The 21,115-nt window shown below is 58.4% G+C and overlaps 4 protein-coding genes across 15 annotated transcripts in view; 2 read left to right on the top strand and 2 right to left on the bottom strand.

Annotated features, from left to right (window-relative positions):
• Positions 1 to 587, bottom strand: part of NACC1 (nucleus accumbens associated 1) — an 18,609-nt gene extending 18,022 nt beyond the window's left edge. The window contains exon 1 of the mRNA XM_040240871.1: positions 465 to 587. The gene's annotated coding sequence lies outside the window, so the exon portion shown is untranslated. The remainder of the gene's footprint in view (positions 1 to 464) is intronic.
• Positions 588 to 1,759: 1,172 nt separating this feature from the next.
• On the top strand, positions 1,760 to 10,826 carry TRMT1 (tRNA methyltransferase 1). Of its 5 annotated transcripts, none has more exons than XM_040240821.1 (17): positions 1,760 to 1,869; positions 2,173 to 2,376; positions 2,460 to 2,515; positions 2,990 to 3,132; positions 3,299 to 3,486; positions 5,180 to 5,295; positions 5,379 to 5,491; positions 7,402 to 7,550; positions 7,765 to 7,851; positions 7,934 to 8,003; positions 8,093 to 8,227; positions 8,311 to 8,396; positions 8,731 to 8,839; positions 8,923 to 8,999; positions 10,113 to 10,232; positions 10,323 to 10,452; positions 10,653 to 10,826. In XM_040240821.1, the coding sequence occupies exons 1-17, from the start codon at positions 1,772 to 1,774 to the stop codon at positions 10,800 to 10,802; spliced, it is 2,031 nt and encodes a 676-aa protein (XP_040096755.1). In that variant the 5' UTR covers positions 1,760 to 1,771; the 3' UTR covers positions 10,803 to 10,826. The 5 variants fall into 5 exon arrangements, with proteins under 5 accessions (XP_040096755.1, XP_040096754.1, XP_040096756.1 ...); XM_040240820.1 differs by having other exon boundaries at positions 1,763 to 1,869; positions 2,092 to 2,376; XM_040240822.1 differs by lacking the exon at positions 7,765 to 7,851 and having other exon boundaries at positions 1,763 to 1,869; positions 2,092 to 2,376.
• Positions 10,827 to 11,603: 777 nt separating this feature from the next.
• Positions 11,604 to 18,447, top strand: LYL1 (LYL1 basic helix-loop-helix family member). 2 transcript variants are annotated; one of them, XM_040240853.1, is made up of 4 exons: positions 12,520 to 13,380; positions 14,324 to 14,678; positions 14,762 to 14,853; positions 15,859 to 18,447. In XM_040240853.1, the coding sequence occupies exons 2-4, from the start codon at positions 14,344 to 14,346 to the stop codon at positions 16,275 to 16,277; spliced, it is 846 nt and encodes a 281-aa protein (XP_040096787.1). In that variant the 5' UTR covers positions 12,520 to 13,380; positions 14,324 to 14,343; the 3' UTR covers positions 16,278 to 18,447. The 2 variants fall into 2 exon arrangements, with proteins under 2 accessions (XP_040096786.1, XP_040096787.1); XM_040240852.1 differs by having other exon boundaries at positions 11,604 to 14,678.
• A 236-nt stretch (positions 18,448 to 18,683) lies between these two features.
• The window catches only part of NFIX (nuclear factor I X), a 95,663-nt gene continuing 93,231 nt past the window's right edge, over positions 18,684 to 21,115 (bottom strand). For all 7 annotated transcript variants that reach the window (XM_040240829.1, XM_040240832.1, XM_040240831.1 and 4 more), the window contains one exon: positions 18,684 to 21,093. In XM_040240829.1, the coding sequence (XP_040096763.1) occupies positions 21,079 to 21,093 (15 nt within the window). In that variant the 3' untranslated portion in view covers positions 18,684 to 21,078. The remainder of the gene's footprint in view (positions 21,094 to 21,115) is intronic.

Here is a 21,115-nt window from a genome sequence, read left to right as displayed (position 1 = left end):
CCCTCCCCCGCCTCAGGGCCGTTTCCCTCCGGCCACGCCGCTCTCTCCTCCTCCCCCATTCCGCCGGCCCGAAGCCTGACTCCTCCTCCCCCTCCCCCTCCGGCCTCCCCCGGCGCCTCACTTTCCCTCCACCAGCCTCCCTCCAACTTCCCGGGCCCCCCGGCACCTGCCCCGGCATGGCCTTGCGCCCCTCTCGCGGGGAATGAGAGGAGGAGCACTGGGCCAGATCCCGACGCCCCCAAGCTCCGCGGCCCGGCCCGGAGCTGAACGCTCAAGGCCGCTTGCGGGGGCCGAGACTCCCCGCACTCGCCGGCCCGGCCACAGTGTAGAGTGCTAGCCAGGCTCCTCTCCTGTCGGAGGAGGCCCCCATGTCCTCCCCTCTCAGCCCTTAGCCGGACCTCAGATGCCCTCGGGCCGCCCCAGCTAGAGGAGGCCAGAACCGGGCCTGGGGCAGGCCGCCTCACCTGCGCCGTGGCCGCGCTCCGGGGGCTCCCGGCGGGCTCCGCAGCGGCAGCTGAGGCCGGGCCTGGGCCCGGGGCGCGCCCCCCTGCGCCGGGGCCTCGGCCTCCGCCTCCGCGGCCTCCGCGGCCTCCGCCTCAGCAGCAGCGGTAGCCGCGGCGGCCATTCATTGTGGGCCAGGCCGCCCCAGCCGAGCGCCGAGCGAGCGCTAGGCGCGCCGCCGCCGCAGCCAGGCCCGGGAGAAGCGGCCGTGGCCCCGCCCGTGTACCGCCCCCGGTTCCCGCCCCCGAGGCTAGGCCAGCCGAGCGCCGAGTGCGGCCCTTCGTCTCCTCCCTCTACCCCTCGGAATCCCGGTCGCAACCTAGGCAATGCGAGAGAGTTCGAGTCCCGATCTCGCCACTTTAGTCCCGCGACCTTAAGCAAGTGGCTCTGTCTTTCGGAACTTTAGTTTCCTGGAAAAAAGCAAAGAGTAATGCCTGCTGTTTATTGTGCCAGGCACTGTTTTATAGGTTCTTTATGGGATTATCTCGTTTAAACTTCACGGTAATATCTTTAGGTAGGAATTATTTTTATCAACACACACACGCTATAGAAAATAATAATAAAAAGAAAGAGGCCCAGAGAGGTGAAGAAACGTGCTCAAGATCACACAGCAAGGAAGTGAAGACGGGTGCTAGATTCAAACTCAGGCCCAATAAACAACAGTAAAAGTTAGTACGTGTATGATGCTTATGCGACGCCAGATTTCATTCTAAGCATTTAACTCATTTAATTTTCATCACAACTCAAAAACGAACGTTTAAAAAAATTTTGCCCATTTTGCCGACGAGGAAAGGGTTTGCTATGTGAGAGCCTACTCTGCACCTTTTCAGGGCATTCTGCCCTTTCATCTTTGCTCTGTCTTGGAAGTTAGGAGTCTTTTTTAACAGGTAAAGACGGTGAAGCCCAGAGAGTTTCAGTAACTTGTCAAGAGCATGTGGTACTAAGGGGATTCAAACGCGGTAAATCTGATTTCAGAGCCTGAGTGATTCCTGCAAGGGTCCCCTGAAATGATGTGTTTTACAGAAGCCAGCACACAGGAGAGGATCAGTAGGTATTGGATTTCTCCGCTTACCGCCCCTCCTCTGAGCCTCACTTTCCTCATCAGCGTAATGGGACTAGTGACGGGTCTCCCCCCGCCCCCCCGGCCCCGCTACAAGGGAAGACGCAGTGATTAAGTCCACCGCACAACACTTTCAGCGCTTTTCGCCATGCCTTTTGATCCTAACGGTCCACTGTAGTCAACCGTCACTGATTGACTGAATTCTGTCACATGATCTGCCCGCCCACTGTGCCAACATGTCGGCGCCCAGGTCCTAATCCGGGAAGCGTGCACCGAGACCAGTTCGATTTTCGGTGTCTCGAGAGACGGTGAGAAGGACCTGGGAGACGCGAGGAGGGATCCGGACCATGGGTGGACCCGCTCGAGAGCTTCTGGCTTCTCAGGGACAATTCTCCAAAGATGGGGGTGGTGTCAGTTTACCGAGGTCCCGGGGTCTCTTTAGTCCCTACTTTACAGTTGTGTAGGCCACCCGCCCCGGGAACGCAGCTATCTGATGCTTTGGCTATTCCCTCTTCTACCCTTCCAACCAGGATTGGCGGGCAGAGGCGCGCGCGGATGTCCCGTGCGAGGACCGTTCTGTGGCTAAGCCCGACTCTCCGCTCCGTCCTCAGTCTCTACAGAGCCCGGTTTATGGAGGGGCAGCCCCAAGGGCCGCCGAATCCAGCAGCCATGGAGAATGGCACCGAGCCGAACAGAGAAGAGCGCCCACCTGGGTTTCAGGAGACGACGATCACCGAGGGGGCCGCCAAGATCGTCTTTCCCAACGCCAACGAAGTTTTCTACAACCCAGTGCAAGAGTTCAACCGGGACCTAACGTGAGCAGGGACCCGAGGTCAGCTTGGCAGAGGGCAGTGGGTCTGAGATAGAGGGGTATGAGCTGACTCTCCGTCTCCCGCAGATGCGCTGTGATCACGGAATTTGCTCGTATTCAGCTTGCGGCCAAAGGAATCCAGAGTGAGTGAAGGTCCAGGCTCCTGATGGGCAGGGGTATCACACAGAGCTCTCTCGGTGCCCCGCCCCTTCTGTCCCTGACCTTCCAGAAAGGCTCCATCCAGCCTTACATAGCAGGTCCTGGGCTCAGCTCCTTAGCCTGTCTCCAGGGACGATTTTCTTCCCTGCATTTTCTGTATACTGAAGAGTTCGTGCATGCTCAGTTGCTCAGTCGTGTCCAACTCTTTGCGACCCCATGGACTGTCCAGGCTCCCCTGTCCATGGGATTTCCCAGGCAAGAATACTGGAGTAGGTTGCCATTTCCTCCTCCAGGGGATCTTCCCCACCCAGGGATTGAACCTTTATCCCTTGCATCTCCTGCATTGAAGGTGGATTCTTTGCTGCTGAGCCACCTGGGAAGCACATGCTGAAGAGTAGGGGGAGGTTTCTCAGAGGGCGCTTTGATATCCCCTGACTTGTGCTTCTGGGTGGCTGCAGTCAAGGTGCCAGGTGAGAAGGATGTGCAAAAGGTGGTCGTGGACTTGTCAGAGCCGAAGGAGGACAAGGCTGAACCGGAAGAGGATGCAAAGCTGGCCCTGGAAGACCAGCTTCGAACAGCCGCCGTGGGGGAGATCTGTGAGGTGGGGCCTGAACAGAGGAGGCAGCAACCCTGGAGTCTAGTGGGTGATGAAGGAAGGAAGGATCCTGGAGGGGAAGGGCTAGAGGAGGTGGGTGGTGGGGGCTCCTTGAGGGGTGGGGGATCCAGCAGAGGTGTGGATGTGAATGGGGCTCTGCTCACTCCAACAGGAAGGCCTGCGAGTGCTGGAAGGCCTGGCGGCCTCCGGCTTACGTTCCATTCGCTTTGCTCGAGAGGTGCCTGGTCTCCGATCCGTGGTTGCCAACGACGCCTCTGCCCGAGCTGTGGCTCTTATGCGCCGTAATGTGCAGCTCAACGAAGTGGCCCACCTGGTACAGCCCAGCCAGGCAGATGCCCGGTAGGTGCTGGGCATAGAGTGCTGGCCACTGGAACAAAGTCACCTGGGGTCACATCCTGGCTGTGTCATATTCTTGCTCTATGACCTTGAGAGAGTGACTGTAGCCTCTCTGAGCCTGTTTCCTCATCTGTGAAACAAGGACAGTAGTTTTATAGGGGTTGGTGTATTGATTATAGTTTGTGCTCACAGGTGAATATAAATACCATTATGGACTCCATTTCAGACTTAACTTCCTGCGCTTTTAAAAAATATTTATTTATTTTTATTTATTTATTTGGCTGCCTTGGGTCTTAGTTGCGGCACCCAGGATTCTCCATCTCCGTTGTGACATGCGAACTCTTAGTTGCAGCATGTGGAATCTAGTTGCCTGATCAGGGATGGAAACCGGGCCCCCTGCATTTGTGAGCGTGGAGTCTTAGCCACTGGACCACCAGGGAAGTCCCTACTTCTTGCACTTTTATTCAGTCAAGTGAACCAGTGTATATCCAGTGCCCGTCACCATTCTTACTGTCAGGACTGCGTCAGTAAACAATACAGACAAAACCCCTGACCTTGTGGAGTTGATAATGCAAGGATCAGCAAACTACAGCCTGCCAGGCCCACAGCCTGTTTGTGTGTGTGTGTGTTTTCCTTAATGGCCTGCTATCTAGGAATGTCTTTTACATTTTTAAAGGTTTAGAAAAAGAAGAATATGTGATGGACCACATGTGGCTCACAAAGCCTAAAATATTTACTACCTGACCCTTTACAGAAAATAAATGAATTAAAAATATTTGCTGGGGACTTCCTGGGCTGTCCAGTGGTTAAGACTCTTTGCTTCCACTGCAGGGGCTCAGGTTCCATCCTTGGTTGGGGAACTAAGATCCCACATGGTTTTCTGACCATATTAGAATCTAATAGGAAACACAGATGATGGCAAATAAGTAAACTGTGTAGTGGTGAGAAGTGCTGGAGGCAGCGGGGAAATCCAGGGTATAAAGGATGGAGGAAGGGAGGGAGGGTTGCTGTTACAAATAACTTAGTCAGTAGAATTTACATTTTCTCACCTGCAGAGAACAACAATAGTTTCAAATCTGTGGAAGATTGTTGAATTAATACATCTATAAACTGCCTGAAATGGTGTCAGTTATATATGTGCTATGGGCTTCCCAGGTGGCTCAGGGGTAAAGAACCTGCCTGCCAATGCAGGAGACTTGGGTGCGATCCCTGGTTTGGGAAGATCCCCTGGAGGAGGAAATGACAACCCACTCCACTGTTCTTGCCTGGAGAATCCCATGGACAGAGGAGTCTGTGGGCTGCCGTCCTTAGGGTCACCTCCTGGTGAGATACAACTGAGCATGCACACACACATATATGTGCTACATCAGTATTGACTAGCTTTTTTTTTTTGGCCACACAGTCAGCAGGTAGGATCTTAGTTCCATGACCAGGGATCAAACCCGTGGCCCCTGCAGTGAAAGCATGGAGTCCAAACCACTGGACCACCAGGGGACTCTCAGTATTGGCTATTATTATTGCCATTGTTAGATGAGTATCAGATCCAAGGAGGAAAAGTTAATACAGTTAGCAAGTGGCTGAGCCAGGATCTGAACCTGGGCAGCTGGCCCCCAAGTCCAGGCCCACATGGCGTTAGTGTGGGGCTGTGGAGGGGTCCCTGGGGCAAGGGGCTGAGGATCTGCCCCCTTGCTCCCAGGATGCTGATGTACCAGCACCAGAAGGCGTCGGAGCGGTTTGACGTCATCGACCTCGACCCTTACGGCAGCCCCGCCTCTTTCCTGGACGCCGCGGTGCAGGCTGTGAGTGAAGGAGGTGAGGCCAGCCTGCTGCGGGGGTCCGTGCGCAGTAGGGCTTGGGGCATTACCGAATCTTCACTGCTCCGTCCCTCCCCACAGGGCTGCTGTGCGTCACCTGCACAGACATGGCGGTCCTGGCAGGGAACAGCGGGGAGACCTGCTACAGCAAATACGGGGCCATGGCCCTCAAGAGCCGGGCCTGCCACGAGATGGTGAGAGGCCTCCGGGCTCGCCTCCCCGCCCCCTAGACCTGCTCAGCTTCCTCCAGGCAGCCAGAGGCAGATCCATCCCCAGACGTTGACCACAAACGTGTTCTTTTTTTATATATATGAAGTTTATTTTTATTTATTTATTCTTGGCTGTGTTGGGGTTTTATCACTGCACGGGCTTTCCTCTAGTGGCGGCAAGCGGGCGGCTACTCCCTAGTTGCGGCGCACCGCTTTCTCTTACTGCGGAGCATGGGCTCTAGAGCTCGTGGGCTCAGTAGTTGTAGCTCCCAGGCTCTAGAGCACAGGCTCGCTACTTATGACGCCCAGGTTTATTTGCTCCGAGGCATGCGGGATCTTCCTGAATCGGGGATGGAATCCATGTCTCTTGCCTTGGCAGTTGGATTCTTTACCACTGAGCTATCTGGGAATCCCGGCAAGCACGTTATTTCTTTTATTATTATCTTTTAAAAAAATTATTTTTATTTATTTATTTAGCTGTGCCAGGTCTTAGTTGCGTAGTTGAGGCATGTGAACTCTTAGTTGCTGCGTGTGGGATCTAGTTCCCCCACCAGGGATTGAACCCAGGCCCCCTGCACTGGGAACGTGGAGTCTTAACCACTGGACCACTAGGGAAGTCCTGACATGCATGTTTTTTAACGAGCATAATTCCTGAGAGCATGGCTGCAAATTGGTTGGGGGTGGTGGTGGTGGAGAAGTTTTGCCTAGGATAAGAGTGGGTGATTACATTCTCCTTTTTCTTCTTTTTAAAAAAAAAAAAAGTTTGTTTATTAATTTGGCTGCACTGGTCTTAGTTTCGGCATGTGGGATCTAGTTCCTTGACCAGGGATCGAACCTGGTCCCCCTGCATTGGGAGTGTGGAGTCTTAGCCACTGGACCACCAGGAAAGTTCCACATTATTCTTTCTAATATTCTCTATTTCAACAACTGCAGTCTGGTTTTTTTTTTTTTTTGGCCCTGCCTTGTGGCTTGCAGGATCTTGTTTTTCCAACCAGGGATTGAAACTTGGGCCACGGCAGTGAAAGCCCTAAACATTAGACCGCTGGGGAGTTCCAGTGGTCTAGTGTTCTTTTTAAAGGCAGTTTTTCCAGTTTTGTGTTTGGCTCTGAGTTCAGGTCCTAGTTTTGCTGATGGCTTTGGACAAGTGACTTCACCTTTTCTGGGCCTCCATTTTTGCATCTGTGAAATGGGTGTGATGTTGGCCCAGAGCCCATGAGTTGCTGTGGAGATTCAAGAAGGCAAGGCTGGCTGTGTCAGGGGGCTGGAAAAGGAGGGCTCCTGTCCTTGGTCTTCAGGAGTCCTGCTGTCAGGCCAGCCTGGGAAGTGCTACCCCCTTGCTGTGTCAGCCTCACTGCAGCCTTGGGCCGCATCACCCAGCATGGGGCACACATGCAGTGTTAACTGGAAGCCATTTGGTTAAAGGGTCTGTGCTTTCTTTCTTTGGGCTTTCCTGGTGACTCAGTGGTAAAGAATCCACCTGCCATACAGGAGCCACAGGAGACTCGGGTTTGATCCCTGGGTCCGGAAGATCCCCTGGAGAAAGGCATGGCAACCCACTCCAGTATTCTTGCCTGGAGAATCCCATGGACAGAGGAGCCTGGTGGGCTAGTCCATAGGGTCACAGAGAGTCAAGAATGAGTGAAGCAACTTAGCACGCACGCGTGCTTTCTTTCTTTAATCATTTAGTGTCCCCAGTAGGGCCAGAAAGAGACAGACTGGTGTGATTTTACAGATGAGGAAGCTGAGGCTCTCCCTTGCCAAGGGTCACTCAGCGCTGGGCTCAGAACCTGACGAGCCGGTCCTGCCTCTGTACCTGTGAGCCCCTGGTGTGTCTCCGTGTAGGGAAGGTGGCAGTAGGGGCAGGGCTGACGGCTGGCACCCATCCCCCACACCAGGCCCTGAGGACTGTCCTGCACAGCCTGGATCTGCGTGCCAACTGCTACCAGCGCTTCGTGGTGCCACTGCTCAGCATCAGTGCTGACTTCTATGTACGGGTTTTTGTTCGTGTCTTCACTGGCCAGGCCAAGGTCAAGGCCTCAGCCAGGTAGTCTGGGGCAAAGAGGAGTGATGGATGGAAAGAGGCAAGAGGGTCTTTCCTAAGGTTGGTTGGTGGGTGGGCGGGGGAGAGGGGAGGGGGGGACATGGTCCTGCCTTGGGGAAATGTTGGGGGGTTCGCAAAGGGAGCCCAGTCAGTCTGAGGGAGGAGCTGGAATGTGGTGACTGTGCTAGGAAGCTGCGGCTGCCCTTGTCCCCCACAGCAAGCAGGCGCTGGTATTCCAGTGCGTGGGCTGCGGGGCCTTCCACCTGCAGCGCCTTGGCAAAGCATCAGCAGCCTCCGGTGGCCGGTGAGCAAGGGTGAGCTGGAGGGGAAGGGGACAGCCCAGCCAAAGTTGCCCCCCCACTTCAACCTTACCCCTCTTTGAGCAGGCTCAAGTTCTCTGCAGCCTGTGGTCCCCCCGTGGCCCCTGAGTGCGAGCACTGTGGGCAGCGACACCAGGTAGGGCGAGGCGGGTCAGTGGGGAGCATTTGAAGGCCGAGGGCCTGGCATTCTTGGTCCCTGCTCATCCAGTCCCTGTGTGTTCGCAGCTTGGTGGCCCCATGTGGGCAGAGCCCCTCCATGACCTGGAATTCGTGGGCCATGTCCTCGAGGCTGTGAGCGCCAACCCTGGCCGCTTCCACACCGCGGAGCGGATCCGAGGAGTGCTGAGTGTCATCACGGAGGTGGGGACCGGGGACTGTGACCAGAATGGGGGCAGCCATCCATCCTTGATCGGCCCCACACCTATCCCATGGCCCTGTTACAGGAGCTCCCAGACGTGCCTCTCTACTACACGCTGGACCAGCTGAGCAGCACCATCCACTGCAACACGCCCAGCCTCCTGCAGCTGCGGTGAGGCCAGGCCTGGGCTAGAGCCTGTGCCTGACCCCCTGGGTGCCCTTGGGCGAGTCGGGCCCCTCTTGGGCCAGAGTCCCCTGGAAAGTAGAGATCAAACATAAAGCAGGTCTAGGGCACGAGGGCTGAGACCAGTTCTTAGAAGCCATGAGCCTTGGCCAGGGGGATGTTAGGATCTTGCTATTAGGATGGCTGGCATCATGCAGGCAGTGCAGTCACCGGCAGATATACAGCCATGCAAGTCCATGAAACTAGGCTCACACCCCCACACGTGGGTCAGCACTGACTTTCGGGTCCGGCCCTCCCCTTCGCCATCCCTCCTGGTCCCCAGGTCGGCCCTCCTCCACGCTGGCTTCCGGGTCTCCCTCTCCCACGCCTGTAAGAATGCTGTGAAGACGGACGCCCCCTCCTCGGCCCTCTGGGACATCATGCGCTGCTGGGTGAGGCCCGGCCTAACCAGGTGGCATCAGGGAGGCAGGGGTGGTCAGTGCCAGTGCCCTGACCTCTGACCTTTGCCTCCCAGGAGAAGGAGTATCCAGTGAAACGGGAGCGCCTGTCAGAGAGCAGCCCAGCCTTCCGCATTCTCAGCGTGGAGCCCAGGTACGGGCATGGTTACGGCTGCCTACAGGCTCGGGGAGTAGACAACCCAGACACTTCCCCTCATAGACACATGCTCATTTTTCAAGTGAGATCTGGAGTCCATCCACTCTCTGCACCCCGTTCTGTCCTCTCCCTCTTCGGGCCCCAGTTCCTGGCTGTCTGAACCAGTGCAGTCCCCATCCCCCTGATCTCCCAGCTCCTCCCCCGTCATGAGCTCTTCCCCAGACAGCAGCCAGAGGGCACCTGTGAGCACAAGTCAGATCCTGGCCCTCCTCTCCTCAGAGCCCTCTGTGGCTCCCACCTGACCCAGTGGAAACAGTTGTGTCTACAGGCCCTGTAATGTTTTCCCATCACTTCCCTGCTCTCATTTGGCCCCCTACCCCCGCTTCTCCACCCTGGCCTCCTCACTCAAACTTGGCAGGCACAGCCTCTGCAAGGCTGTTCCTTCTGCCTGAGTGCTGCCTTAGGCCCCCCGACGGCTCTTCCCAAACTTTCACCTGTGTCCCTGTTGCCTTGTTCTCACCGCACTCCTTCCCAGACTCCCCGTTGCTCTACCCTGCTCCCTTATGTCCTCACACGATATAATTTGCTAGTTTCTTTATTCTTTTGGCTGTGTGGGGTCTTCATTGCTGTGCACGGGCATCTTCTAGTTGGAGTGAGTGGGGGCTATTCCCTAGTTGAGCTGCTCAGGCTTCTCATTGTGGTGGCCTTTCCTGTTGTAGCTCTAGGTGCACGGGCTTCAGTAGTTGGAGCATGCAGGCTTAGTTGCGTCATGGCATGTGGGATCTTCCCGGACCAGGGATTGAACCATGTCCCCTGCATTGGCAGGCAAATTCTTAACCCCTGGAGCACCAAGGAAGCCCAGTTGTCTGATTTCTGACTTGCCTCCTTGCTCGTCTGTCTTAGGCATTAGAATGTCAGCTTCACTGGCGGCAGATTTGAGGCCCACTGTAGGCACTTGATAAATGTTTATTAGATAAATGATGGAAGCCCCACACCTGCAGACAGTTTTCCTGAGGTGCATCAAGCTGCGCCGAGGTGGGCAGGCAGCCTAGGTGGTGTGTGCCCAGTCGCCTGGCAGATGCCTTTTAGCCCCCACTCCCATTTCCCTAGGCTGCAGGCCAACTTCACCATCCGGGACGATGCCAACCCCAGCTCCCGCCAGCGAGGACTCAAGCGCTTCCAGGCCAACCCTGAGGCCAACTGGGGTCCCCGGCCCCGTGCCCGGCCAGGGTGAGTGAGAGTAGGGTGAATGAAGGTGGGGCTTAGCTGGGGGGAGTGGGCCCAAAGGCTGATGGAGCCTCCCCTCATCTCCCTACACAGAGGCAAGGCAGCAGGAGAAACTGTGGAAGAGAAACGTAGGCTGCTCCAAAATAAGCGAAAGGAGCCGGTGGAGGACCCAGCTGAGCGGGCCGCCTGGCTCAAGACATTTCCCTGCAAGAGGTTCAAGGAGGTGAGGTGCCCCCCACCCCTCAACCGAATCACCCCTGGGTTCTCCTCCCAGCCACAGGACTGGGCCGATGGGCCAGCAGGGCTGGGGGAGGTGGGACCAGGCAAGTGGGTGGGAGTGAGCTCCCTATGCAGGGAAGGAACCCAGTGGAGGCTCTTGTGCTTCAGAACGGGGTTCATTCACACCCATTGTATTCCTCCCAGGGCACCTGTCAACAGGGGGACCAGTGCTGCTACTCACATAGCCCCCCGTCACCCAAGGCCACTGCTGAAGCCACCCCCACTGACTGTCCAGAGGCCCCCAGTCAGAACCCCGCTGAGCCTGGGGCTGCTACTGGTCCAGGCATAGAGTGAGCTAATAAAGACCTTTTCACTTTCCCCCGACTGTCATTTGTCTGAATGGGGAGGCTGCCTGGGGTTTCTCTGTCCATCTACCTAAGGGGCTCTGTTCATCTCTTTAACTCCTTATCTGAGGGCTGTTTCTCTGCCCATCTGTTTTATTGATTTTATTTAGTTTAAATATTTTATTTATTTGGCTGCACTGGGTCTTAGTTACAGCATGTAAGATCTAGTTCCTTGACCAGGGATCTCAAACTGGGATGCCCTGCACTGGGAGCTCAGAGCCTTAGCCACTGGACCACCAGGAAAGTCCCTCTGTCCATCTGTTTTAACCCCCTTGGTGAGCTCTGTGCATCTGGCATGTTGGTCCCTGCCTGATGAGGTGTTGTCAGTGTTTCTAACTGGAGTGTTTTGTCTGTATTAGGGAGGTAGGGAGTTAACGGTTGCCTGCAAGGCGCTTTTGTTTGTTTAGTCCCTAAATCGAGTCCAACTCTTCTGCAGCCCCTTGGACTGTAGCCCACCAGGCTCCTCTGTCCATGAGATTCTCCAGGCAAGAATAGTGGAGTGGGTTGCCATTTCCTTCTCTAGGGGATCTTCCTGACCCAGGGATGGAACCCGAGTCTCCTGCACTGCAGGCGGCTTCTTTACCGCGGAGCCACCCATTTGCTGGCGCCTGCGATTCCCAAGGTGGCCACGGGGCGGCAGCCGTGCGCTCACACCCGCGGGGGCCTTTATCCTCTTCCCCTTCTTCCCATCCTCCAAGCGTGGGCGCGCCCCCAATACTCAGACCTGTCCTCTAGGCACTGCGCCCCAGTGTCTCCTCCTCGCCGCCTAGTTTCTCTGGCCCAGCTGCCCCTGAGGGCCCCAGTGGCGGAAACCGGACCGGAACCAGGCGCCTCCTGCATCCGCTCCAGACCAGGTGCTTCCTGCCCTGTGGCCCCTTGGGCTTGCACACTGAGGCACCCAGCAGCCTGTGGCAACCCTTTCCCCGCCAGAGCCGGGGAGGGTGGCAGCATTAAGGAGAGGACGGGCAGAATCCCCACCCTGCCACGTGGTAGCTGTGGGACCGTGTAGGCACCCCTTACTGGCATCATATCGTCTGTACAATGACCCTAAACCTAATTCCAGAGCCCATCTCGTAGGCATCCCAGAGTTAACTCAAACATTCGGAACTGTACTCTGGCTTCCCTGGACAGTAGGATGGTTGTCGGGTTCTGGGTTTCACTTGATTCCTGAGTGTGAGCCTGCTCGGTGATTCAGTTGTGTCTGACTCTTTGCCACCCCCATGGACTTGCAGCCTGCCAGGCTCCTCTGTCCATGGGATTTCCCAGGCAAGAAGACTGGAGTGGGTTGCTGTTTCCTTCTCCCGGGGATATCTTCTTGACCCAGGGATTGAACCTGTGTCTCCTGCATTGGCAGGGGCCTGCCTGGGCACTCCTGCAGTCACACGGGGCAAAGCATGACTGACCCAGGTGGGAGCACGCCCGGGGTGGTAACAGGGTTGTACCTTGAGCTTCATCATCATTCCAAGATATTCACCCAATGTCCACCCTGAAGTGGCCCACACTGCGGGACAAAGGCCGGGGCCCTCTGAGCTGGGGCCATGTGAGCCTGTGGGGAGAGGCCCCGGATGGTGGGGCCCTGGTGGGCGCGCCTATCAGAAGGTTTGGCCACCAGCACTGGCTGCACCTCCCCAGCTGTGGTATTTTTCTTTCACCCTCCTGGCCCTGGTGCGCGGTGTGGAGGGTGCACCGGGGGCCCAAGACACTGGCCTAGGCTGGACACCCTGGGCCAGACTGTCAACACTGCCCTGCAGTCATTGCAGGGTGGGGTTGGCAGAAGAGTGAGGAGGCACTCTTGTAGAAAGAGGAACCGGGCAGGCTGAGGAGGAGAAGGGGGCCCCTGGGTCACGAGGCCCCAGCAGGGCCGGAAAGGACTCTCCACCCCCATCAGCACGGGACAAGGGGTATTCAAAGCTGGAGGACAGACCCAAGTAACATAGGGACTGCTTCGTTTCCACCTCAGTTTTCCCTCTGCATGCAACCGGGCACCTCACTCCCAAGGGTGTGTGCTGGAGCAGGGATCCTGCAGTGCCTGGGGGACAGAAGGTGAGGCCTTGAGGGTGACAGGCGGTCCTGCCTGAGCCAGTGGGGGGCGGGGCCCGGAGGCCCGCGCTGGGGGGATCCCCGCCCGCCGGGTTTCCTCCGGGGTCAGCCCGGCTCCTTATCAGGCGCGGCCAGGCAGCCAGGCCCTTATCTGCACTGGCCCAGCATCCTCCAGCCGCTGCGCCAGGGGTGAGAGGGAGGAAACCGGGCCGCCAGGGGCGGGGAGAGGGTGGGCGGCCTGGAGCTGCTCACTTTCCCTGGAGGGACCTGCCCTGTTGCCGCCACTGCTTCTGCCGCGGTGGCCCTTGGGAGCCAAGGAAGAGGGGCGGCCCGACACCACAACCCGGACGGGGTGGCCGACTAACTACCAGGGCCACGGAGCACAGAGGCTGGAGCAGGGTGCTGGTGTCTCGCCTGAACCTGGAACCGCATCCTAGCCCTGGAGGACAGAGTCAGGGCCATCTGCAGGCAGCCGCAGCAGTGCTGGGGTAAGAGTGGAGTGGGCCTGGAAACAGGGGATCCCAGACCCACCTGCAGTCATTCATTCTTTCCTGCTTTCATGCATCTGGTGGGCCCACTAAGAGGCCGAGCAGCTTCCCCAGAGTCTAGCTAGGGAAGACAGAGCAGAGGGGCTAGCAATCCCTGACGTTGCCGGGACACGCCGGGCTGCGAGGCCAGCAGTGAGCAGGGCTGTGGAGGCAGGGTGCAAAGGGGTGGTTACTGCTTGTGGGTAGGCTGGGTGGGAGGATGCCAGAGCCAGAGAGAGGACTTGTGTATGACTGTGTGCCGGGGAGTGGGGTTAGCATCCAGAGTCATAGCGTCAGCAGTGGAGTCATGGGGTTTGTAAGGGGGAGACTTGGGGGGAGGGAGTCACTGGAGGGATTATGGAGGACTTTCAGGGTCTGACACGGAGACAGTGAGAAGAGCCTCAGGGTTATAGCCGAGGGCCCCATGGTCAGCCTGGGGGCAGGGGTAAGTGAAGGTCAGTCAGCCATGGAGAGTTTGCAAGGTCCCTAGTGTCAATGAAGGGTCTTGGATCTGAGGGTTATGGGGGCATCCTGTGGTCAACGGGTCTGTCATGGGTTCCCTGCCTTGCCCCTCCCTCCAAGGCTCCAGGCCAGAGATCGTTCTAGAAGAAGGAAAATTCGCTCAGGGGCTCCACAACTAAGGCCTCATGGGTCACAGACAGCTCAGAAGCATCACTGCTGAGCTCAGTGCTGCCCTGCACCTCATCGGGCACCCCCTGCCCTTGTGTTGGACCCCCTCCCATGTCCTGGGAGTTTCTGGGCCCACTTCCCATCTGCCTTTGCCCGTGGGACTGCCACCCCACCCCCACCCCAGTCTCCCTCCAGGTGAAGGCTCGCTCTGTTGGGCCAAGGGTAGGGGTGGCATCTGCCTCCTGCTTCCCCACTGGCTTCATTCCTCCCACAGGTGAGCACCCCCGCGGGGTCATGTGCCTGCCCGAGGCCCAGGCGGAGGTGGGCCCCACCATGACCGAGAAGGCCAAGATGGTGTGTGCTCCCAGCCCGGTGCCTGCCCTGCCCCCAAGGCCTGCCTCGCCTGGGCCCCCAAAGGTGGAGGGGGTGGGCCACGGAGGCTCCGCCTCGCCACCCAGGCTGCCCCCTGGTGTGCCAGTGATCAGCCTGGGCCACACCAGGCCCCCAGGGGCAGCCGTGGCCACCACAGAACTCAGCACCCTCCGTCCCCCACTGCTGCAACTCTCTACCCTGGGAACCGCCCCACCCGCCCTGGCCCTGCATTACCACCCTCACCCGTTCCTCAACAGGTCAGTGGGGGACCGGGGCCTGGGGGGAATCCAGGGGCAGGGTCCTTACCCACAAGGCATTAGTGACCCACGACCCCTTACAGCCTCTACATTGGGCCAGCAGGACCTTTCAGCATCTTCCCTAGCAGCCGGCTAAAGCGGAGACCAAGCCACTGTGAGCTGGAGCTGGCTGAGGGTGAGTATGGGTTTATGTCCGCCCAACTGTCTCTCCTGGGGCCCACATCCACCCTATAACCTTCCACTGGGAAAAGTGATGCCCCTGCACACAAACACACACAGGGGCTCAGTACTCAGGTTACACTCATGTAACAAAACCACAGACCCATGGCCAGTTCTACCCAACCCCCGTCATCCAACAAGCCGCAAGGATTCATGGCAAACAGCACAGCATGGGGGCTCCGCTCACATGCACAGCCACACAAGAGACAGCCACAGGACCACAACCACACAGGAGGCAGATACACAACCACAGCCACTGAGGTCCGTGGCCACACAGGAATTAGCTGCACCACCACAGCCATGTGGCTAGGCAGGAGTTCACATGACTGCCTGAGAAAGGACGAGACCAGTCACGACGAAAGAGACTGTCAGACTCACGAGCACACCCAGCCGCACAGAGGGACCTCACAGAATGGGAATCCCAAGGACAGCTCCCCAGCCACATTCCCGAGGGAGCCCCAGCCGTTGACGTAAAGCAGTGGACAGAGGTACAGGAGGCTTCGGTTATCTTCACCTTGGGCCTGTGATAGTCCTTGTGTAGGCAGTTTGGGGACTTCCCTCCTAGCTCAGTGGGTAAAGAATCTGCCTGCAGTGCAGGAAACCCGGGGTTGATCCCTCTGTCGGGAAGATCCCCTGGAGAAGGAAATGGCGATCCACTCCAGTATTCTTGCCTAAAGAATCCTATGGACGCAGGACCATGGCCGGCTACAGTCCATGGGATCGCAAGAGTCGGACACGACTGAGCGCCTAAACCACCACCAGGCAGCTTGGGGGTGGGGGTGCGGGGGTTGCTAACTGAGCTACACGTGGACCCTACGCGTGAACCCCTTGGATGGAGAAAGCCTCAGTCCACTGCCAGTGCTGAAGTCCCCCGAGACGTGTTGGGAGCCTCAAGTAACGGTAGATGGGGGTGCCTGCCTCTCTTGGGCCATGGCGCCAACCCTGCCATTCCTATCCTCAGGGCATCAGCCCCAGAAGGTGGCCCGGCGCGTGTTCACCAACAGTCGGGAGCGCTGGCGGCAGCAGAACGTGAACGGCGCTTTCGCTGAGCTCAGGAAGCTGCTGCCAACGCACCCGCCCGACCGGAAGCTGAGCAAGAACGAGGTGCTCCGCCTGGCCATGAAATACATTGGCTTCCTGGTGCGGCTGCTGCGCGACCAGGCGGCGGCTCTGGCCGCAGGCTCCGCCCCTCCGGGGCCCCGCAAGCGGCCGGCGCACCGAGGCCTGGACGATGGCGGCGCCCGTCGCGGGCCGTGTCGCAGGGCCGAGGTAGTGGCGCGCCCCCAGCCCGCGCCTTCCGGCGGCCCCGACAGCAGCCGTGGCGGGACGGGCCGACCCATCAAGACAGAACAAGCGGCTGTGAGCCCAGAGGTGCGATGACCTCCTCGGTGTCGCCTCTGAGCTGAAGGGCACTGGAAAGTCAGCCCAGGGCCATCTAGGAAGGGGCGGACGACGCGCTCGCAGGGCCTGATCTGCACCGAACTCCCCCGAAGAAGGACCAGTGAGGAGTTGCCTACAGGGGAAAGGGCCCCGCGGTCCCCCAGGGCGACCGTTGCCCCCAGGGGCTTGAAGACCCTTTTATCGCCCACGGCTCGCTGGAAGTGGCCTTGTCCGAGTACCCCTTACGCGGGGTGAGGTCCGGGAACCAACACTTCAGAGCGGCCATTGGACCCAAAGGGGGCCTAATTTTTCCGAGCTGGGGTCACCGAGGGAGTTAAGCAGGGGCCTGAGAACACGCTCCTTTCTCACTGGCGCCCTCTCCCGGAGACTGAGAGATCCGCACTCCTCGACGGTGGCGGTGGCCGGCCTGGCTCGAGGCTGTGAGGCGCGGAATCCACGCGGCGACCCCATCCCACCGATCCCGAACCTGTCCCGCACGACTGCATTAGCGAAGGCACGGGCGCTCTTGCTTTTGTTTTTCTTTATTTCTTTATTTCACATACACATTAGCCATTCAATGGAGAAGCCGGAGAGAGTCAGGCAAAGATGGTATAACAGAAGCGCAGTGACGGGGGCGGGGTGGGGTGGGGTGGGGCGGGGCGGAGAGGGAACGTACGGGCTGGCTGCCTACTTGCATTCCGCTAGGACACTGAAAACCCAGAAAACAAAACAGACAGTAAACTACCCTTGTTTCTTATGTATCTCAGTGCAGAGACGGGGGTGGAGGGCAGAGAGAGGGGGAGACCAGGCTGAAGGAAGAGGAGCGGAGGGACGGGGACGCTAAGGGGGAAGCACACCAAATCCATTAGTACTATATATAGAGATACTCGTATATACTGCGTTTCTTAGCCTAAGAAGAAACTTGTTTGACGGGACGGGCGGCCTTTGCGGTCCGCGATGCTGGTGCTGGTCGGGCGCACGGATCTCCCGGGCCGAAGCGGGGCTGGCCCAGGCTGGCTGGCGGGGGGACGGGGGGGGGGGCCCCCCCCGGGGGGGGGGGGGGGGAGCAGAGGCGGGGCTGGGGTGCCCCTTGGGCTCTCGATTGGGGGACGAAAATTCTCGTGACTTTATTGCTCCTTTATTTTCTCTCGTGTGTAGGGGAGGGTCCGTTCAGCACGGTCGGGGTGGGGAGGTGGTGGGTCGTCTGAGCCACCCGGCCCCTCTGGGACCCAGAGCGCGGCGTCCGCTCCGCCAGCACGGGGGTGAGAACAAGGCACTAGGTCGGCCGGCCAGCGCGGGGGCGGGTGTGTAAGGCAGTCGACGGGGGTTGGTTGCAGGGTGGGTAGGATGGGGCTGTGTGCGGGGCCGTGTGCGTGCGTGCGTGCGTGCGCGGGCCTGGGCGAATCGACCTGTCAGCTTGGCTGGTCCTATCCTGGAGCGTCGAGCCTTCCCCGTGCTCCCCGGAGGGTGACGGTGGTGGGGGGCGGGGGTGGGAGAAGTGATGTCCAGTCGCGGGCACCGGGGAAGGGGGAGAGTGGGGTGGGGAAGAAACTACCAACTTGCCGAGCGCGCTCCTGATAATGCTGGTGAGGGTCAAGTTGGCGTCTGGCTCAAAGAAGGACGCTTTGGGGACCTCTGAGGGAGGGAGGGGACCTTTGTTCGTTGGCATTGACCTCTGCGGGGGAGGGGCTGGGGACCCGCCGCCGCGCCCCCGGGCCCGGACCGTGGATCGGGCGAGGAGGGGGCGCTGGGCCCCAGGGAAGGGACGCCCGGGGAGACCCGCGGCCAGAGCAGCCCGCCGCCGGGCGCACGCCGCTGTCCCGTTCCGTTAAACTCAACAAAGAAGGGATATGCGTGTTCCTAACAAGTGCAGGATATTTAATTGATTCATAAACTTATGTATAATAGTTTGTGGGTTTTTTAAAACGTACTTTATAATGTAAGAAGCACCAGGGTTTTTATGTTGAATTATCTTTAAAATAATTTTCTCTCGTCCTTTTCCTTTTTGATCTTGTGTTTTTAATGTCGAGGTTTTTTTTAATTTTAATTCTAAAATGTGAACGTTTCCTTCAGCCCTCCCACCGAAACCGAGAACGAACGACGAAGCAAATAAAAACCCCAGATCATCCTCGTCAACGCAGGAAAACGACTTAAAAAAAAAAAAAAAAAACTGAAAACGAACGAAAAAAAAAAAAAGGAAAAAACACTCAGCTTTCGTTATCCCCGCGCAGGGCGGGGCAGGCCCGGTTCTTTTAGCGTCCCCAGAGCCGCGAGGACATTACAACAAAAATAGAATTTTTTTTCTTAATCTCTTAACATACAAAGATAGGAAAACTCTCTGATGCATTGCACTTGGTTCAATGAAAAAAAAAAAAAGTTCATTTCCCCCATATATATTTTTGTGGGTTTTTTTTTTCTCTTCTAACACGTCCCCACATCTCCTGTCGCCCTCGTCTGCCCCTCACAACGACACTTAGGAAAGGAGCGGCCCCCCACCCCCGTGCCCACCCGGGCAGCCCTACAGGGCGCGCTCCCGCCCGGGCCCAGCTGGCCTGCAGCTTCCGACCTCGCCTGGGCGGGCGCCCCGCGGACCCCTTGCCCCCGAGGGCCCACCGCGCCCGCCGCCCCGATTGTCTTCGAGGGAAGGGGCGCGCGCGGCCGGGCAGGGGGACGGGGTCCCTTCTGCTCCCCTCTCAGCTCTGACCCTGTTTAGCCAACCAAACTGAAAAATCATTGCACTTTGACCGCGCGTCACGCCCGGCCCACCCGGCCCCCCACCACCCCCCGCCCTACTCCCCACGACCCCCAGGCTCCCGCGGGTTCCCCCGTCCCCTGCTTCTCAGACCCGGTCCTCCCCGAGGGCTGCACGCGGATGGGGGAGGGGATTCGCTCGACTTCCAACAAAAGCCACCCCTGGGGCCAGCCACCTCCTTGATTCCAGCTGAGGAGGAGGCGACCGCTCGCTGGCCCCTTTGGCCCCAGGTGAGGGCCCTCCGCTCCTCCCCAGCCTCCTCCCTCCCCTCCTTCCCTCCCTTCGCTTGGGGCCACAGCCTCACAAACCAGATTCACAATAAATAAAGCCCAAAACCCACCCCTATGTGGTGCAATGTTGGGTTGCTTGACTTTCAGAGGATCCTGACCTGTGCTTTGTGTTTTCATACAGTTAAGGAGAGAGAAAGAGAGAGGCACAAGGACTCCAGAAAGGGGCGCAGGAGGGAGATGCAGGGAGGAGGGAGTAAGGCACAGAAAGACAAGCCAGCGGGGCCAAGCCACACCCTGGAGGGGGCTGGGCGTGCTCTTGCTCCCATCCCTCCCGGGGGGCTTCTGAAGACCCTCTGGACATGCCCCCAACCATCCCTTGGAGGAGGCGGGGGGGGGGGGCGGGGGCGGGGGGGGGGCGGAGGGGGGAAGAGCTACTTCTTGCGATGTGTTATCAAATTGTTCCCAAATTGCTCAAATGGAGGGGTTCCCAATTGCAACAGCAAAGACCGAAACAATGAATGCCCCACCCCTAAATAAAGAGTAAAGACATTACAGCTGAAATCCAGAGAGAAGTGGCCATAGGGGTGGTGTGGTGGGGAAAGGGGGGGGGGGTAGGGCAGAGAAAGCTCCAAAACACTTTTTGAAAAAGGACGACACCCAACACCCTCCAAAGGAACTGAAAGTCGGCGAGCAGGACGCCTACCTAGCGCAGGTGGAGGTTTAGCCGACGGCAGCGGCAGCGGCTGCCTCACTCGCTCGACTCCGGGGTCCCCTTTCTGCTCCACTCTCTGGCCCCGCCGCGGCAGGGCTGTCTGCGGGAGGGGCAGGGGCGGGGACCGATGGGGCCGAGCACGGGCACCCGCATGCGGGGCTGGGGTGTGGGCGCCACCTTCGGGCCCGGCTCCCCTCACTCGCGGCCAGCCAGGACAGCGACCTTCCTGGCCTGCCTCGGGAGAGAGAGGAGAGGGCACCTGTCCCGGGCTGGGGGGGGCCGTCTGGAAGAGCATTCCGATTTTTCTCCTATAGACTGTGCAGAGGGGTTTGGGGCCTGGGGAACTGGCCCTGCAGCTCGGGGTGGGGTGGCAAAACACCCTCCTTTCTGGAAGCGTGAAACTAGCTTCAGGAGATGCCCCCTTCCGAGCCAGGGTGGTGGTGGGGGCACTTCTAGCCCAAGGGAGGGGCAGTGGGATCTCAAGGCTACCCTGCCTCACCCAGTCCAGGCCAAGAAGCCGGAGGCAAAGGCGTGGCGGGGAGGCGGGGAGGGAAGGAGGGAGGGGGGAGGGAGGGGGTGGAGTCTGCAGGGGAGAGCCCTGGGGATCTGCACCCCATTATCTTTACAAGCTGGTCCTCTGAGCTCCCAAGTGAAGCTCTGGCTGGAGTCAAGGGTGGGGTTCCCCCGGGAAGGGTGAGGGTAGGGGACAGGCCCCTTCAGAATTGTGCTGGTTGCTTTGTTTGGGGATTTTGCTCCTTCCCCAGAAGGCCGGGACGGGATGTGGGGGGAGGAAGGCAGTTCTGCATCCTTTCTTTCTGTCCTCTATTTGACAGAGTCCGTCTTGCATGTTTCTTTCTGCTTGGCTGCTGGCGCACAGCTCCACCGAGACCTCTTCCGAGGCTCTCTGAGAACTGAGCTGCTTCTGGGGGCCTGCAGGGGTCCCCGGGCTGGAGGAGAGAAGGGCTGAGTGGCTGACGACGTCTAATTTTTGCTTTTCGGTGGGGCTGGGCTGGGCTGGGGGATTTTTTTTTCCACGTCTCAAAATTTCTTCTCCCCCCGTTTGAGGAACCTCTTCTTTTCATTTTGTCATTTCTTTTGTCGATCTTATCAGAGGAACCAGGACTGAAATAGGACAAACAAAAAA

This window comes from Oryx dammah, unplaced genomic scaffold (assembly GCF_014754425.2).
Source record: "Oryx dammah isolate SB20612 unplaced genomic scaffold, SCBI_Odam_1.1 HiC_scaffold_5, whole genome shotgun sequence".
Taxonomy (NCBI): Eukaryota; Metazoa; Chordata; class Mammalia; order Artiodactyla; family Bovidae; genus Oryx; species Oryx dammah.
This window is presented reverse-complemented; position numbering and strand designations above follow the sequence as displayed.